Raw genomic sequence first — 19,207 nt, forward strand, 5'->3', positions numbered from 1 at the left:
CTAGTTTTTGGTACATTAAAATTTCTATTATTTGAAATGAGACAATTGTAAAAATTCACTAAGATGGATTAAAGCATGCACATCAAGGCAGCGATGCACAGGTGTCTTGATTGCCACATCAAACTGCCCAAATCCCACTATCAATAGCAGTGGATCATCCACAAGCCAATGTCGCCTTCATAACCTCCTCCCCCTGTTCTGATCACGCCATCGCTCCAACTTGACGTAGGGCGAAGAGATTGCAGCACAGGGAAGGGAAGGGAAGGGAGACGAAGGAAAGGAAAGGGTTTGGATCGTGGAGCACCTGAAGGCACCTCATTTCCCTGCTCCGACTCGCGCCGCCTCTATCGACCACTGGCGTCGCGCAAAATCGCGGCTTTGGAACCATCGAAGGAGGAGGAGAAAGAGAAAGAAGAGAGGAGGTGGGAGCGGAGAGTGCCCCACACACGGACACGGGTTAGGTCTGTGAAGTTCTCTCGTCGCCTTGTGCAAAATTTTATTTTGTTTTTCTTTGGTTTATGACCAGGAAGGGCGTTTTGTTCTCATCTGCAATGTGTCTTCTGCTGTTGTGGAACAGGCATCGCTCGCTTTGCAACCCGTTGCCGTGTCTTAGTTTTCCTCCTCGCATTTGATCTCTCCGAATCCTTGATGGTGAAATGCCCGTAGCTGAATTCTTCGCCTTAAACATTCGAGATCGCTCATCAAAATCCAAACTTTGTCCGGGCTATGGGTTCCTTTTCCCTCAGCTCGTTCGGTGACCTCCCTTTACACGAGCAGATTGCGACGGTGGCCCATGCATCGCTTGTCCTCTGCTTCTTTTTCTTTGCTTCATTGCGGCGAATTATTGCCTGTGCGGCCGGCCGGGTTCCTTCTATCAAGGATGATGAACGATACCCTCTAACTGCTCTCCGCAGTACTGGTGGTGATCGATTTGTAAGAGTCGGCTATTGGTTCAAGATTACAGTTTGCTGTTGCTTCTATGTTTTCTTCCTCCAAGTGGTGGTATTAGTATACGAGATTGTAAGGTCGGTTACAAGAGAGGCAGAATCCAGAAACTACAATATTCTTTACCTGCCGTCTGTGGAAGCATTGGGATGGCTTGTCTTGTGCTTATTGGTACTCCATTGTAAATTTAAGGCATTGCCTAAATTTCCATTATTGATTAGGCTATGGTGGTTTATATCATTCATTTTTTGCCTTTACATTGGTTACATTGATAGCAAGGGATTAGTTTCCAAGTCGGTTAGCCTAAATTCACACACACTTTCAAATTATGCAGCGTTTCCTGTCCTTGCTTTTCTTTTTGTTGCCTCAGTTTGGGGTGGCACATCCATTGAACTTTATAGGGATCATCAAGACCTCAGAGAACCATTGATTGCTGGAGAAGAAGAAGCTGGTTGTCTTAAAGTCACTCCTTACAGTGATGCAGGTCTTTTCAGCCTTGCAACTCTGTCCTGGCTTGATCCACTCTTATCATTGGGTGCGAAAAGGCCATTGGAACTACGGGACATACCTTTGCTAGACCCAAAAGATCGTTCAAAGACTTGTTACAAGATACTGAATTCAAATTGGGAAAGGTTGAAAGCTGAGAATCCTGAGAATCAACCATCATTGGCAGTGGCTATTTTCCGTTCCTTTTGGAAAGAAGCTGCTTTGAATGCTGTCTTCGCTGGGTTGAACACAGCAGTTTCTTATGTAGGTCCCTATCTGATAAGTTATTTTGTTGATTACCTGAGTGGCAATATAACATTCCCTCATGAGGGTTACATTTTAGCCTCAATATTTTTTGCTGCTAAGTTGATAGAAACTCTTACTAGTCGACAGTGGTACTTGGGAGTAGACATATTGGGCATGCATGTTAGATCTGCCTTGACAGCCATGGTGTACAGAAAAGGGCTCAGGTTATCAAGTACATCTCGACAGAGCCATACAAGTGGTGAAATTATAAACTACATGGCAGTGGATGTACAAAGGGTGGGTGATTATTCTTGGTATTTGCATGACATATGGATGCTTCCACTACAAATCATTCTTGCTTTAGCAATCTTGTATAAGAATGTAGGTATTGCGACAATTGCAACACTGGTAGCAACCATTATCTCCATCCTTGTTACTATCCCTCTCGCGAAGGTTCAAGAAGAGTATCAAGATCATTTAATGACTGCTAAGGATGAAAGAATGAGGAAGACCTCTGAATGTTTAAGGAACATGAGAATCCTGAAGTTGCAGGCATGGGAAGACAAATACCGCTTGAAATTAGAGGACATGAGGAATGTTGAGTTTAAGTGGCTCAAGAAAGCCTTATATACACAGTCTTTTGTAACGTTCATCTTCTGGGGATCCCCTATATTTGTCTCAGTCATAACTTTTGCCACTTCTATTCTGTTGGGCAGCCAGCTAACAGCTGGGGGTGTGCTTTCAGCTTTAGCCACTTTTAGGATTCTTCAAGAGCCTCTTAGGAATTTTCCAGATTTGGTATCCATGATTGCTCAAACAAAGGTTTCGCTAGACCGAATATCTGGTTTCCTACAAGAAGAAGAGTTACAAGATGATGCTACTATAGTTGTTCCTCAGTGTCTTACAAATAATGCTGTTGAAATTAAAGATGGAGAATTTTCTTGGGATCCCTCCTCTGCAACACCTACACTCTTTGGTATTCAACTGCAAGTTGAAAGGGGCATGCGTATTGCAGTCTGTGGTGTTGTTGGTTCTGGCAAGTCTAGTTTTCTTTCTTGCATACTGGGTGAGATCCCAAAAACCTCTGGTGAAGTAAGTAGTACACAGAGAGTTGGGTATCTATTGTGTAAATGTTTCCTATGTTCTCAGAGTCTCTAACTATTGTCACTTTTCCAGGTTAGGATAAGTGGATCTGCAGCTTATGTACCTCAGTCAGCTTGGATACAATCGGGGAATATAGAAGAGAACATTCTGTTTGGTAGTCCAATGGATAAGCCAAGATACAAAAGTGTTATTCATGCTTGTTGCTTGAAAAAGGATTTGGAATTGTTATCACACGGAGACCAAACAATAATTGGTGATAGAGGTATTAACCTGAGTGGTGGCCAAAAACAAAGGGTGCAGCTTGCCAGAGCACTTTATCAAGATGCAGATTTTTATTTACTTGATGATCCTTTCAGTGCACTTGATGCTCAAACAGGAAGTGAACTGTTTAAGGTGAGGATGCATAACTCTTCCTCATTTTTCTCCCATCCTGCAACCTGGCTCACGCAACTGTTGTTTTGCAGGAATATATACTGACAGCACTAGCTAGCAAGACTGTAATTTATGTCACTCATCAAGTTGAATTTCTTCCAGCTGCTGACAAAATATTGGTACCACAAGCTTAAATATCCCTCATTATTTTTTCAGATTATTTAATCTGTTAGAAAGAATATTTTAACCACTTCTCTCACAAGCACGTGCATTTAGCTTATATAAATACAAGATTTTAAATGTCAGTTTCAGTATTAGTGTTGATACCAACCTGTAATGGTGTTGATACCAGAGCCAACATAAATTGACACAATACATCTTGACTGTGTTGGCCTATGCTTTGTTATGAATTTACCTTTTATAAGCTCATTAAAAATGTCTCTCTTTATGATCTGCTTCAATAAGTCTATAGAATTGAACTTTCATAATTTAATGTTCTTGTGTACCCTACTAAAATTGCATAAGTTTCTAATTACAATTTCACCTGCTATGAACTTTTGGATCTCAAACGTGTTAAAACCAATCTTGCTAAAGTTGTTTACAGATTAAAATGAAAGTCAACACTAAATTAACTTAGTTTGTAATTGTCTCTGATAAACATATGTTTACTTTTTTTTTGGTAGATTATTTTGTATCCTCTTCATATTTAGGAATATTATTCTAAGCAAATATTTGAAGATCTTGGATTTGCAATGGATTATTATTTGAAATTCAAAAAGTGAGATTTTCACAAAATTTCTCTTAATAGCACAATATGTAGTATTTAAATGCAATTCAAATAAAGCGTTTGAATGGGTTAGGATTTAACCTTTGAAAATATAAGATTATGTTCATGTTATACAAAATTTTATCAATTATAATATTACAACTTTGAAGGTATTAGTATTTAAAATTTTGAAATATGAGATTATTTTCATGTCCGTAGACAAAGTTTCTCTAACCTAATGGCATGTAAGTTATGCATGTAACTTGTGATAATTAAAGACTAAAGGATTCCTTCTGATTTATTCTTGCAATTTTGTTTACTTTCACTTAAAGGGCAGCCCGGTGCACGAAGCTCTGCCAATGCAGGGTTCCGAGGGAAGGGTCGGATCATATAGGTCTATTGTATGCAACTTTACCCTGCATTGCAAGAGGCTATTTCCGCAATTTGAACCTGTGACTACAATGTAACACGGTAGCAACTCTACCGTTGCACCAAGGCTCCCTTCACTATGCATTATAATTATATAGTCTAATTTTTATATTATAATTATTTCTCTTATTTTAGAACTGGTTCTTTGAATTTTGTTTATTCACATATGAGACTCTGAATCACTTGCATTGAACGTCTAGAGTGGCATGAATAAGAAATGTCAAGTGGTGTTCAAATATTAATCTCGACATATTATTTGAACAATACATCTTGCATGTATTGCTCAAGACACTATGCGTCTCAACCTAAGTGGCTCATTTTCTATGAACGGGATGAGATCCTCTTGTAACCGCAACAGTCTCATCAATCTCATGTGTTAGACATTAGCCCATAAGCAGCATCCAAATACTGATCTAGATATATTATCTAACTAATACGTCTTGTATCTCTCGCATTTATCACTCAAGACATCATAGGACACAACTGTAGTGGCTCATTTTTCATGAATGGGATGAGATCCACGTATAACCATGACGATTACGTAGACGTAACATGTGCCAAACATTGGTCTATAAATAAGAGATGTTAAGTAGCATCCAAATACTGATCTAGACATAATGTCTAACTAATACATCTTGTATCTCTTGCACTTATCACTCAAGACATCATACGACACAACTGAAGCGACTCATCTTCCATGAATGGGATGGGATCCACTTGTAGCCATGACAAATACATTGACATCAATTGTGTTGGACATTGGTTGTCTAACAAGTAATATAAACATAAATAGAAAAGAATAAATTAATAAATAAAAATGCATGTACTTGACTTACCTAACCTAAATGCCAGTATAAAACCATAATAGTGAGATCAATAAGCATAGATAAGTAACTGAAACTTAAATAGTTTATGACAGAACTTGAAATGTTTAGAAGTACGCTATAAAAATTTTAAAGACAAGGATAAATCAAACGTAAGTATTGTAAACAAAAATAAAGAAAATGATAAATTTCCATGATGCAATGAGTAAATCTCTAGATGATCTAGCAGTAGTGCATTTGACAAAGTGACATTTAGCACTCACCTCTACTAAACCTAAAGGCAAGAATGTCATATATAATAGCAAAAGCAAGAAATCAAGCAACAAGAAATATAAGCATAAATAGAAAGTATAAATCATCTCGAAAAGGCTACTAGCATATGCAGTATAATATACAACTTTAGTTAGCTGGGTTTTTCAAAGTGAGGTTGAGCATGAGACCTGTGGGTTTCCCTTTACTCTCTAAAAGAGAGGTTGTTCGTGTATTCTCACCATGGATATAGATGCCAATATGTGATAACTTGTAAACTTGTCCTTGCTAGATCGAATTTGAAATATTGTTTAAAGCGAGTACTCGTGATGGAGTCAACAGGCTAGTGAGCAGTCCAAACTAAATAAGAAGCCTTAAGTTTTTTATGTTCAAATATAAGCACAACTGGTTCACTAGTTTTTTTATGTTCAAATATAAGCACAACTAGCTTCTTCCTCCATTGAATTTGGGTTTTCTATTTCTCACTCCCTAAGCCCATTTCAAATATTTTATTTTATTTTTCTAGCAATGCCACAGTGAAAAGAAATTAATGTAGCCTAACACCGATAGGCAAGGAACTTATTGAACCTTAATAAGGCCACTAAATCTGAAGATATGTCCTTGAGAAGTTGCTGTTCATTTTAGGACAGTGGTTGGTCAAGTTAAAGGCGGGTAATTTTCAATTCCGTACTAGTTATTCCTGTGATTAATAGTTAATATCTAACATGATGACTAGTAATGATGATGTGTTATTACTTATTACCCATTCTGTTTTTATCAGAATACACATTGTATTCTAATTTTGATATTGTACATTTTGGTAACTGATATCTTGTATGGAGCTTACTCAATTTACCTTATGGGAAACTGATGGGTTGACTTATTTCATGTTACTGCTTATGCAGATTGTCTAGGCAGTAGATTTATTGATCCCTATCTCAGTTACTATGGACTCACTGTTCTTTGCTTATTTCTCTAACTGCTGTAGGTCCTGAAAGATGGTCAAATTATACAGGCTGGAAAATATGAGGATCTTTTGCTGGCTGGTACTGACTTCAATGAACTAGTTGAAGCTCATCATGAAGCAATTGAGACAATGGACATTTTGGAAGATTCTGATGGTACCATTAATGCTGGAATTTCTTCCATCTCTGGCAAAAGGTTAACAATGAGTCCTAGCAGCATTGATAAAATGAAAAGTGAATCACCAGAAGATGGAACACCATCAGAGAAAAAATTGATAAAAGAGAAAAAGAAAGTGAAACGTACGAGGAAAAAACAACAGGCTCAAGAAGAGGAACGAGAGAGAGGAAGAGTTAGTTTGAAAGTTTACCTGTCTTATATGACTGCAGCATACAAGGGAACATTAATTCCATTAATTATCCTTGCTCAGACTATGTTTCAGGTGCTACAAATAGCAGGCAATTGGTGGATGGCATGGGCCAATCCTCAAACCAGCGGCGACAAACCAAAGACAAATAGCATGGTTCTTTTAGTTGTTTACATGAGCCTTGCTTTTGGAAGTTCTCTGTTTGTTTTTATTAGAGCTGTTTTTGTAGCTACATTTGGTCTAGCAGCTGCTCAAAAACTGTTTGTAAGGATGCTTAGAACTATCTTTCGTGCCCCAATGTCTTTTTTTGATACAACTCCAGCTGGAAGGATACTGAATCGAGTAAGTAACCATATTTCTTATTTTTAGCAGTGCTAAACCAGTTTATCTGGCTGCTGAACTGTCACTTCTGTGTGGAAATGATCAGGTCTCCGTGGATCAAAGTGTTATAGATCTTGATATACCTTTTAGACTGGGTGGTTTTGCTTCAACCACGATACAGCTTCTTGGTATAGTTGGTGTTATGAGCAAAGTTACATGGCAAGTTCTGCTTCTGTTTTTCCCCATGGCACTAGCTTGCTTATGGATGCAGGTACTTGAATTCTGTGGGATATTATGAACACTGTATTTGGCAAATATTATCTCAAAGTTTATGCCCATGGCAGATCATGCCTTCCAGATAGATAATTAGAGGGTTACCACTTACAAGTGTATTCTTTGGTAATGTACTTCATTGGAGGATGGTAATAACCATCAATAATTTCGGCAGTTGAATTATAATCAGTTTATCACTTTTGTTTTCTTTTTCTTTGGAAAATTAACATCCGTCTAGGAGAAATTATGGCATGTTCAAACACTAGACAAATTGCATAGGAATTTTTTGGTTATGTTGTAATCATGTTTGTTATTTGATGCCAAATGCCTTCGGGAGCTTCTTTTTCTTGAAGTGCCTATTTTTGCTAAACAGGCTAAAGTTAATTAGGTATGCTATTTTTCTTCTAAATTTTTATTCTACTACATTTCTTAGTTATTTACCTGATATGCTGAACAATGATATAGCGGCTGCATCATTTCTTGATTATTTGAACTCCTGTCAAAATGTTTTACCTTTGAACTCTTGCTTGATTTGCAGAAATATTACATGGCCTCGTCAAGGGAGCTGGTTCGGATTGTTAGCATTCAAAAATCCCCCGTCATCCATCTCTTTGGAGAGTCTATTGCTGGGGCTGCTACTATTAGAGGTTTCAACCAAGAAAAACGTTTTATGAAGAGGAACCAATACTTGCTCGATTGCTTTGCCCGTCCATTCTTCTGTAGTATTGCAGCAATTGAATGGCTTTGTTTGAGGATGGAACTACTCTCAACTTTTGTATTTGCTTTCTGCATGGCTCTGCTTGTTAGCTTCCCACATGGATCCATTGATCCCAGTATGGCTTCTAATGGCCTTCTAAATTCTGATTCATAATTATTTCTAGTGCTTGCATATATTGTGATCTTGTTATTTTATTTTATTTTAATTGTTTTGCATAAAGGGAAAGGTACTAAGGGAAGGATGACCTTTTTCTTATTACACGAATTTGAAGGAAAAGTGATGTTTACATGAAATTTATTTTTATATTGTAGGTATGGCAGGTCTGGCTGTAACATATGGCTTAAATCTGAATGCTCGTTTATCACGGTGGATACTGAGCTTTTGTAAGCTTGAGAACAAAATTATTTCCATTGAGCGCATAAATCAGTATTGCCAAATCCCAAGTGAAGCACCACCCATTGTTGAGAATTGTCGCCCTCCGACTACATGGCCAGAGACTGGGAATATTGAATTGATCGATCTCAAGGTGTGCATCCAAAGTTTTTTATTTAATAATGAGTCATCATTCACTACATGCCTTGCTAAGAATCAAAACAAAAGATATCAAAAAATAAGTTTGCTGTTAACTGTTAAGTAGAAATGTTACATAATAGAAACTCAAGGAACTACATATTTTGTTGCGATGATCCAAGAAAAAAAAAGACAGTCTGGTGTTTTAGATAGTTGTGTGCTCTTGGTAAAGAATTAAAATATGACAGAGTTAACCTAGTACACTATACTGTTATTACTAATCATGTATATGTACTCACGAAAAAGTTTTGTCCTGAAGTGTATATAGCTTGTTTGGCAATATAAATGCTAATGAAAGTGTGATAGGAACCGAAACCTAAGCCGTTTTTAGAAGGTCCAAGTCACAGCCACGACACACCTGATAGAGTATTAAAGGACTTTTATATACTTTCTGTATGAAAACTGGAATATATGAGGAAACTTTTGCATTTGAGGATAATGATTGCATTCCTTAAACTATTCATTAGTTTAGATGTAGTATCATATAACTAATCAACTAATTGTGGTGATATTGGATATTGATATATTTTTAATTTGTATTTGTGGAATAGTTTAATATCAGAAATTTGGATTATGCGCTTAGAATTTTTTTAGATTGGTTTATTTGCAAATAAAAAATTGTCACAGATGGGCAACTATGTCATACATGTGGTTATAGCATGCACTTGTTCATCTTGTACTAGATTTTGTACCTCACATTTCTAGACATACACCTGCACCTTTGTCTAAAACTTCTTGGTCAGTTGGTATATATTGGCTTTTTCTTCACTTAGCATTCATTTAACATATTTAACTTATTGGATAATGTCTAATTTGAATTCTGAACAAGTGTAATTCTAATGCCATATTGCTACCCTAGTAGCCATGATATCATGAGAATTCTACATCATAGAGAGGAAAATATGAGATTTTACTCAAATAAGATGTATCAAAGATGAATCTAATAGGGTACTAGTGAAGGATGAGGAAATAAAGGAGTGATGGAAGTGGTATTTTCATTAACTTTTTAATGAAAGTTTTGGGAATCAACTTAGTTTAGGAAATTTAAGTGCAACATAGGAGTATGGAAATTTAAATTTTTATTGGAGAATTTTAATTTCATAAGTAGAGTAGGCGTTAAACGAGATGAAAAATAAAAAAAATAGTTAGACTGGATGATAGTCCAATAGTCGTATGAAAGTGTCAGAGAAGTAGAGTATTGAATGACTTAGAAAATTATTCAACTTGATGTTGACAACAACAACTAAGCCTAATCCCAATAGGTGGGGTCGACTTGAAAACGAAGAAAATGTCTGATCAATAGAGGGTAAGTGCTTTGGTCCTTCTTATAAAAACAAACAAGTCATACAAAATTGTGCTAATTATTAGAGCATTAAGCTAATAAGGCATATCATGAAATTTTAGGAAAAGAGTCATACAAAAAAGATTAAGGAGCGAACCAACGTAACCAAAAAATAATTTGGATTTATGCCTTAAAAGTCGACGATATAAGTTATAGATCTTTTTAGATAATTGATTAAAAAGTATTGAGAAAGAAGCAGGACTTACACATGATATTTATTGACCTAGAAAAACTTATGATAGAGTCCCGAGAGATACTATGTTGAGAATTCTAGAAAAGGAAGGTGCTAGCTTAGTGTATATTGAAATAATTAAGTATATATATGAAAATGCAGTGATAAGATTGAAGACTCAAGGTGGTTTTATTAAAATATTTCCTATAAAAAATAGAGTTATATCAAGAATCATCTATGAGCTCATATATTTTTACACTAGTTTTCGATAAACTCACTGGACACATTCAAGATAAGTTACCATGATACATAATGTTTGTAGATGATACTATTTTAGTCAATAAGATATGTGAAGTAGTAAATACTAAATTTGAATCTTGGCAGAAGACATTGGATGCCTAAAAGTTTTAGGTTTAGTAAAATAAAAACATAATATATGAAATTTAAGTTTAATAGTTGTTAAGAAAACAAAATAATTGTTATGATAAGAGATAACGAGTTACTTGTAATTGAAAGTTTAAGTACAATGATCCTTTTTGCAAAAGAATGAAGGGGTTAGTAAAAAATATTTTATATAGGATACAAATAAGATGGTTGAAATGGAGGAGGGTGTCAGCTGTTCTTTATAATCGTAAGATATCTCTAAAGTTTAAAGGGAAGTTTACAAAATGGTGGCTGCTATGTTATATAGAGTTGAATGTTAGGCTATCAAGTGAGTACATGAGTAAAAGATGAGAGATGAGGATTTTAAGGTAGATGTGCGGACATACGAGGATGGACAAATTAAGAAATAAAAACTATAGAGAGAAAGTCAAGATTGCATCTATTGAGCTCCAAAGACATGTTTAAGACAGTATAAGCAACTAATAAATGTTCCAGTTAAATGATGTGAAACCATGACAAATATACATATTAATGAGAAAGGAGGAGACTATAGAAGATTAGCAACGATAAAAAGGAAAAACTTATTTAAATATAGATGAGGATATAGTAGGGATCGAGTCTAATGGCGCAACAAGATTCATATAGTCGATCTAACATAGTAGTATAAAAGTTTAGTTGTTGTTGTAGAACTCATTATGCTAATTTAGTCTTATTTAATTCCCCTATTGAAAATACCTATAGCAATATAGTCCTTCCTAATTTAAGCTATTAGTAACTTTATTTCATGCACAAGGGAGCATTAACAAGGAGATTTACCAACCTTACTCTGTATAAATGAAGATCCAAAAGTTTTTGAGGTAGTGTACTCCTTATAGACGAGTCTTTGTGTAATCAAAATAAGAGTGGCTTGCAAAGAGCCCAAGATATAACTAATAACAATGAAACACTATATCCAAAAGTTCATAAATCCAATGTTAACCTTTCAATGACAATACAACCCAATTTAAAGAATAAACACACCCTACATCAATAACCAATCATTAAATCCTCAATCAATAAAACTAACTTCAATAATATCTCCATTTTAATCCCAAATCCTAAACATGTACCTACCAACTCGCCCTATTAAGGAAGTAGAAGTGGGAGTTTCGATGGTGTAAAAATCTTGAACCAATTTAATCTTGACAAATAATGAGTAAGATTCAAAAAAGTGATTATTCTACAACATAAATAAGAAAAATGTCAACCTGATGCTTACCCAAGCTTGACCCATAATCAGGGCCCTCTAGTTGAAGAGACAAGGATCCTGATCAAGCAATTATGTTTATTAGGATTGCAAATGAGAGAAAGGGGCAAATGGCTATTGGAGGGAAAGTTTGCCAATCATTGGTAGCTTGACATCCAAGGTTATCTGGGTGAGACAACACTGGAACAAACATGAGAGAAAATTGAGATTGTAGTAGCGAGGCTTCATTATTGCTAAGCCAGTAGCTTCGCTTACACACTTGCATTGGGAATAGGATGTTATTGTAAGGAATGAGGAGAAAGAGGAATGTTTCTTGTTGGTAACTTGGGTTGGGGTCTCATGCATGGGGATTCAAGATGATAATGACCGATGTTTTGTACACGTGTGTGAGAGGTTGGGATGATGATGATTGACACTTTGCATGTGCACGCAAGGGGTCAGCAACTACGACTTTATACACGTGTGTGGGAGGTTGGGATGACGACAATTGCCGCTTTGTGTGTGCTTGCAAGTGGTCAATGGCCACGAATCATGAGGGAGAGAATAGGAGAGTTGTAGAGGCTTTGAGAGAGAACGGATTCTGTGGAGAGAGAAGAGGAAAGAGGAGGTTCATATACTACCAAGAAATCTAGCTTTCCTACTAACTTAAGCAAAGCAAGATTGAGTAACCCAGCCCAAGTATAAACTTGGTTTAGTCCAAAACTAAGAAATGTAGGTTCAAATCAAACTTGATCTATCCACCTAGTTAAATCCTAATTAGACATTAAATAGTCCTCTAGAAGCTAATAAGTTATGTCATGACTTGGGGTGCTATTCCACCTACATCACTAACGGATAGTATGATAAAAGATAACCAAGAACTACAATAACTAACAACTATAAGTAACTCAAGATAAATAGGCGATGCTCAACAAAATACGTATATATTCATTTTTCATTAAAGAAGTACAACAAGATATACAATAATGAAATGTCAAAAAGCAAAAATAAAAAATAAAAAATAAAAGATAGTTCGGTGCACGAGGCTTTTGTTAATGTGGGGTCTCGAGGAAGAGTCTATTGTACGCAGTTTTATCATATTTTGTAAGAGGTTGTTTCCGTGACTCGAATCCGTGACCTCCAGGTCACACAACAGCAACTTTACCGTTGCACCAAGACTCCTTTTCAAAAAGCAAAAATAAAAAATACAACAACTAAAACCACATCATCTTTATATCAATTAATTATCACTATTCAATTCATCATCCATTATACTCATTTATCACGTTTTATTATTGCTAGTTATGATCACAAGTAGTTACATTTAGTTTTCATAAATTAAATCTCTTTTAATTAGCGTCATTTAATAATCACCAATAAATTTATTAAGAAGTGCATCATTGTAGCTAGGCCCTTAAAGAATAGATGATATATATAAGTTAAAATTTTCACTAGTGATACACAATGATATAGCACCATCACACAAATAAATAATAACTAGAGCAACATATTACTACCATATCTCTAGTAAAAGTAGACTTATAGTTTTTTACTCTTTAATATTTATTTTCTCCATTTATAATAATTATTATTTCTTTTGAAGTCTTTATACCACATACTATCTTGAGTTTACATTTTATCAATTATTCCCAGGGACAAACCTATATTAACGTTAATTAATAAACGTTATGCTAAAAGTATATGTTCATTTAATTATATATTAGCAAATAATATTGACTTAAAAATTCATAAGTGTCAAGATATAAATCACTAGGTAGCATGGAAGGTAAGGAGTATTATTTATTTAACCCCTAATGATTTAATTCTTTTAAAACATCACTAATTTAATGCATGACTAGTCTCTTTTTTAAAATAGTGATAACAACATATGTATAATATATCTGTTGATATTTAATTCATACACAGGAACATATAACGAATACAAATTAAGGATCCAAAACTCTACAAAGTCAATGTGCTTTTGAGTGCCCCCAGTATGTTTCCTAAGGTGTGTGTCTAAAAAAATAAGTATAGGAACAACTTAGAAAAGCTTAAGATAAACTAAATATGACAATAACACAAAATATAAGAATTAATTAGAACTAAAGGTCAATGGATTCGATCTTGATCTGACTACTACAATATGACCCAAGCTAAAGAAACTCCCACTAGTAACAAAAAATACTAATTTCCATCCTAATTTATAGTCGCTAATACAAATACTAGAACCAACCTAAAATAGAAATATAATAAGACTAAACTTTTACCCCACTATTTTTTTTCTCGATGGAATAGGATAGGTGTTGTAATAATAATTGCGACACCTAAGTCAATCAAGCTTCAATAATAAGTAATTATCATGTTTCTATCCCCGGGGCAACAGTGCAGCGGTTAAAGTCCTTTGATGGATCCCAAGAATCTCGGGTTTGAGACTCAATTGCGGTGCACTGCAAGGGTGATTTTCCTTCAGTGAGTAGCGGGCCAGAAAAAGCGGACTATCTGAATGGGCCATCGTGAGCGCTTCTAATAATAATCAATCCAACTAGGTGATCATTCCTAATAGTATCAAGGGCATTGCTTGGCTTCAAATTTATTGAAATTGATGTATAAGGTGAGGCCTGACAATGGTGATGCCTTGGATGCAAGGCAATAAATGACAAGGGCAACTTAATTTCAGGCCACAAGGGCACCTTGGCCCAAGGGCTCAAGAAAGAAGAAAGAAAGAGGGGAAAAGGTGAGGTACTGACCAATGGCGTAGGCTTGTCCTAGGGTCAATGGTGGTAGTGTATGAGGGTTGAGAATGGGCGCATAGGTGAGGGTTTGCTGACAGGATATAAAAAAGGAAGGAAAGGAGAAAAGAGTGGCAGTGATGATAACTCGTTTGGACTTAAAGCGGGGGCACGATTGTTCATGGATATAGAAGTAAGAAGAGAGGGGGAAAAAGAGAATGAGAGAAAGAAAGATAGACATGCTAAAGAAGGTGAGGTGGTTGGTGACGATTGGTTGGATTGACAATGGTCATGTAGTGAGAAAGGTAATGCGAACGGTGGCTAGGGCTGAGTATTCGGTTAAAACCAAACCGAATTAATCAAAACTGAACCGAACTGAAATTTTTTTAAACTAACCGAACCGATTGAATTTTTAAATAAAAACCGAACAAACCGAACCGATAAAATATCGATTAATTCAGTTTTTGACCGAATTAACCAAAATAACTAAATTTTTTAAATATTATAAAAAATTTATCAATTAGTTAGGGATTTATAAGTTTACTAACTTAGAAATTTATAAATTATTTGTTTATTTTGATTAATTCGGTTTAACCGAATAAGGAATTTTAAAATTGAAATCAAACCGAATTAATTGATTTTTTTAGAAAAAAAATAATTAAAATTCTGAAATAACCGAATTGAATTTTTAAATTCGGTCGATTTGATCGGTTTATTCAATTTAATTGAATTTTTGCTCACCCCTAACAGTGGCAACATATGAAAAGGGAGAAAAGGTTATTAGGGGAGAGAGTGGTCGATCGAGTGCCAGGTGAGAGTGTGTGGAAAGAGAAGAGAAAAGTGTTTGATGCTTAACTGCAAAAAAATTCCATCAACTCAACCTAATGTAATGCAATTAAATTGGACTATTCCAAGCAAGGTTTAAAATATTGAGCCGTGTTGAGGTTTTGGTCTTAGATCAGAATGATGCAGTTTTGATACCGTATCATAACGTGTCGGTATAGTTTCGATATTTTTAAAATATAAAATATATTAATTAAAAATAAAATTCAAAATTCAGACTAAATATTTTATTCTCTCCTATTTATGCTTTTGTTAGGTCATATAAAATATTTGAAAAGCCTCAATATGACCTAACAAAAGCCTAAATATTTAAAAATAAAAAAATAAAATATAAAATATTTTTTTAAAAAAAGGGATAATTTAAGAGATTTTAATTAAGTCTATTTAAATTATCCTAACTATAGTTAGGAATTGATTAAAATTATTAACGTAAGTTATTATTAAAATCTAAGTTTAAAAAAAAAATCCGACATAGTTGTTTCCATGTTTCCTCGTGACCGGGGCACGCACAACCCGCACGACGCCGTCGGAGGTGTCGTCGGAATCGAGCGATGCCTCCGGTGGTGTCATCAGACTTGGGCGATGTCTCCGGAGGCTTCGCGGGACTCAAGCGACGCCTTCGGACAATGTCCCGATCGGAACCGTTAGCGGAACAAAAAATTGCGCCGATATTGAGTAAAACAGCTCGAGATTTCAATCCTTGATCCCAAGTATAAAAGTTGGTTTAGTCATAAATTGGCTAAAACTGCATCAACTTAATCACCCTTTGAACCCATGTGGCCTAATCAACTCTTACTTGATGGGTTTCATCCACATTCAACCTAACTTTGATTCGACACCCAAAATCAAATTCCATTATTTTGTGTAATGGAGTTTTGGGTGCAAATTAAATCATCATTTATAAATTTGAAAAGAAAATTAAGATGCAAAAATTTAAGTACGTTCAAACTTGATATCTGACAAGTTGGTTTTGTTCAACTTAATAGGTCATTAAAATTCAAATATTAAATTACGTGTGAATAAGACGCAGCTCCTTTTCTAGTGACTCAAATTGTTCTCATCCAGTGGATCAGTGGAAGGAAAAATTTTAGCCATGCAACAAATTTTCATTCTTAAAGCACTGGTAATAATAAAGCATGACTCTAGAAGACTTGACATGACATATTTAATGCTTCATGTAGAATATATGAAAATTGAGAGCTGAGTACTGGCTCTGCTTGAATTATTCTAAAGCTATGTTGGGAGACAAGACAAAGACGGGATGTTCATGAGAAGATCAAAAGTTGGTTTAAATATTGTTACATTGTTCAACATTTTCTGCAGGCCTTGATATTCTAGGGAGAAAAAGTTGGAGTGCTTTTAAAAGTCTTTCTTCACATGTTGAATTATTGTTCTGCATTAACATACACAACAAGAACTGATTTGCCATTTTTTGAAACAAAAATAGGCCCGTTATAAAGATACACTACCTTTAGTCCTTCATGGTATAAACTGCCTTTTTCCTGGTGGGAACAAGATTGGAATTGTTGGGCGAACTGGAAGCGGTAAATCCACTCTTATACAGACACTGTTTCGTTTAATTGAACCTACAGAAGGGAAAATCATCATTGATAACATTGATATTTCGACTATTGGCCTACATGATCTTCGATCTCGACTTAGCATCATTCCCCAAGATCCTACTTTGTTTGAGGGTACAATCAGGCTTAATCTTGATCCTCTTGAAGAGCATTCTGATCAAGAAATCTGGCAGGTAAATTCTAAGCTAGATTCATGTGACTCTTTGTGGATGGCCTACTTCTCATGTTTTCTGAAACTATTCCCCCCAGGCCCTTGGCAAATGTCAGCTTGGAGAGGTGATCAGTCAAAAACCACAAAAACTTGATGCTCCAGGTATGTTTCATGTTCATGTTGTAGAAGGATTCAGCTTTATCCATAATCTGGAATAGTTTCTATAGTTGCAAAAAAACATTTTGGCTTGTCATCTCAGCTAAAGACGAAAACAGTGAAAAGTGTTTTCAATTGCAAATTAATTTTATTAAAGTTCTAATATGTCAGTGCCTTTTACTGCACAGTGTATCATAGAACTTGTGCATGTAGATTTGAGAAGAGACCTCAATAGATGTAGAGGCTATCATCCATCTACCATCTCGTCTTCGTTTGCATATATAATCTTGTGCGAAGGTGTCTTTTGTAGTTGTGTTATAAACTGTTTTGAATATGATGCGCAAGTCATAGATTATGAAAGGGGGGGGGGGTGCATTTATACCTAGTCAATTAGTTTCTTTTTATAGAATCATGTTCAATAAGCGCATAGCATTGCTTCATAGACTTGTTTAATTGTTGTGATTTCTGACCTCTTCAGTTTTGGAGAATGGAGACAACTGGAGTGTTGGACAGCGTCAACTTGTTTCGCTAGGTAGGGCATTGCTCAAGCAGGCTCGAATATTGGTGCTTGATGAGGCAACAGCATCAGTTGATACCGCCACAGATAATCTTATCCAAAAGATCATTCGAAGAGAATTCAAGAATTGTACTGTATGCACCATTGCACACCGTATACCTACTGTTATTGACAGTGATCTGGTTTTAGTACTCAGTGATGGTAAGTTGTGGTTAGTCAAGTCTTCTCTTTTCGTTCTGTACAAGTTAAATTGCAAGATGTTAAAAGACACGTCCATTATCTCTTTCATCCTCCTAATCTTCTCGCATGTAATCACTACTCCTGCCTACAAGTTTAGAACTTAGTCACTGGTTGGCTGTCGAAGTGCATCTCCACAAGACTGTTGATTAATTTTTTATATATATTTCCTACTATGATATCATTTTGCTGAATCAGTTTCAATGCTTATCACAGGTAGAGTAGCTGAATTTGATAGTCCACAGCGGCTGTTGGAAGATAAGTCATCAATGTTTCTTAGGTTAGTTTCTGAGTACTCCACCCGATCGAGCAGTATGTCAGATGTTTGAGAGTGCAAGCAATGGAACAATCAAGGCTGGATAGGCATTTAAAGGATGATGCTGTTGCTCCACTGCATCAGTAGAGTGGATCACTAGAGATGAACGTGGAAGACAGTTCCTGGACACAATTTGACAAAAATGCTACAAGCATTCCATGGCTCGGTCGGAAACACGTCCTATGCATAAAATGTTGTAAAATATGCATCGGCACTATGCTGATGCAAAAATAATGGAGCTCAAAAGCTCAACCGTTGTTTTCTAGAACAATATGGCAATTTTGAGATTTCTTCATATAATCATTTAATTCCCATAAGGTGTTGTGCTGCTAAATTTGGAAAATTTTTCCATGAACGCCATATTTGGTAGGTTGAAACATAAGGAAAGGAAAAATTTTCGTAGTGGTTAATTGTAGTTTCTTGATTTACCTTCTGATGGTCGTGAAATTGATTGTGTAGGATCGTTAAGATGACGGATTCTATTTTTTGCTACAATAAAACGAAAATGAATGCCTATCTCGTCCATGTTTAGGATGTCAAGTATGATAGTTAAGAAAGAGCTCCTTAGCATATGATCGCCAATAACATCTTAACATACAAATAAAACCACATTATCTCAAGAAATTCAACTTTCTATAAACAAGCAACTCTTAATGTCAATGTTAAATTGTGACATATTCTTGTTTTGGAATGCTCCAACGTTCGATTAGTAAGTATGACTCTTGAATCTCATTGTTTTATATGTACCATCTATGCTTGGCATTATTAGAAAAATACATGCAAACAACTAATACTCTTGTATCCTTGTCTCATGGATTAATTGGCTCAAAGGAATTTTCGTATTAGGGAAAGATTTCTCTAACTTATTGATGAGTGACATTTTCTACGGGTAAATTAGGATTAGAATGGATTAGTTTGGACC

General features: G+C 35.5%; 1 protein-coding gene across 1 annotated transcript; it reads left to right on the forward strand.

The window, feature by feature from the left end:
* Positions 1-244: 244 nt before the first annotated feature.
* LOC141812525 (ABC transporter C family MRP4-like) lies at positions 245-18,597 on the forward strand. Its single transcript, XM_074700516.1, has 12 exons — positions 245-461; positions 578-2,769; positions 2,854-3,174; positions 3,246-3,332; positions 6,410-7,093; positions 7,179-7,343; positions 7,884-8,178; positions 8,375-8,589; positions 16,776-17,081; positions 17,158-17,221; positions 17,694-17,933; positions 18,186-18,597. The coding sequence occupies exons 2-12, from the start codon at positions 727-729 to the stop codon at positions 18,296-18,298; spliced, it is 4,533 nt and encodes a 1,510-aa protein (XP_074556617.1). The 5' UTR covers positions 245-461; positions 578-726; the 3' UTR covers positions 18,299-18,597.
* Positions 18,598-19,207: the final 610 nt, after the last annotated feature.

This window comes from Curcuma longa, chromosome 19, assembly GCF_044706935.1.
Source record: "Curcuma longa cultivar G26 ecotype Majalengka, Jawa Barat chromosome 19, ITB_CL_G26_1.1, whole genome shotgun sequence".
NCBI lineage: Eukaryota > Viridiplantae > Streptophyta > Magnoliopsida > Zingiberales > Zingiberaceae > Curcuma > Curcuma longa.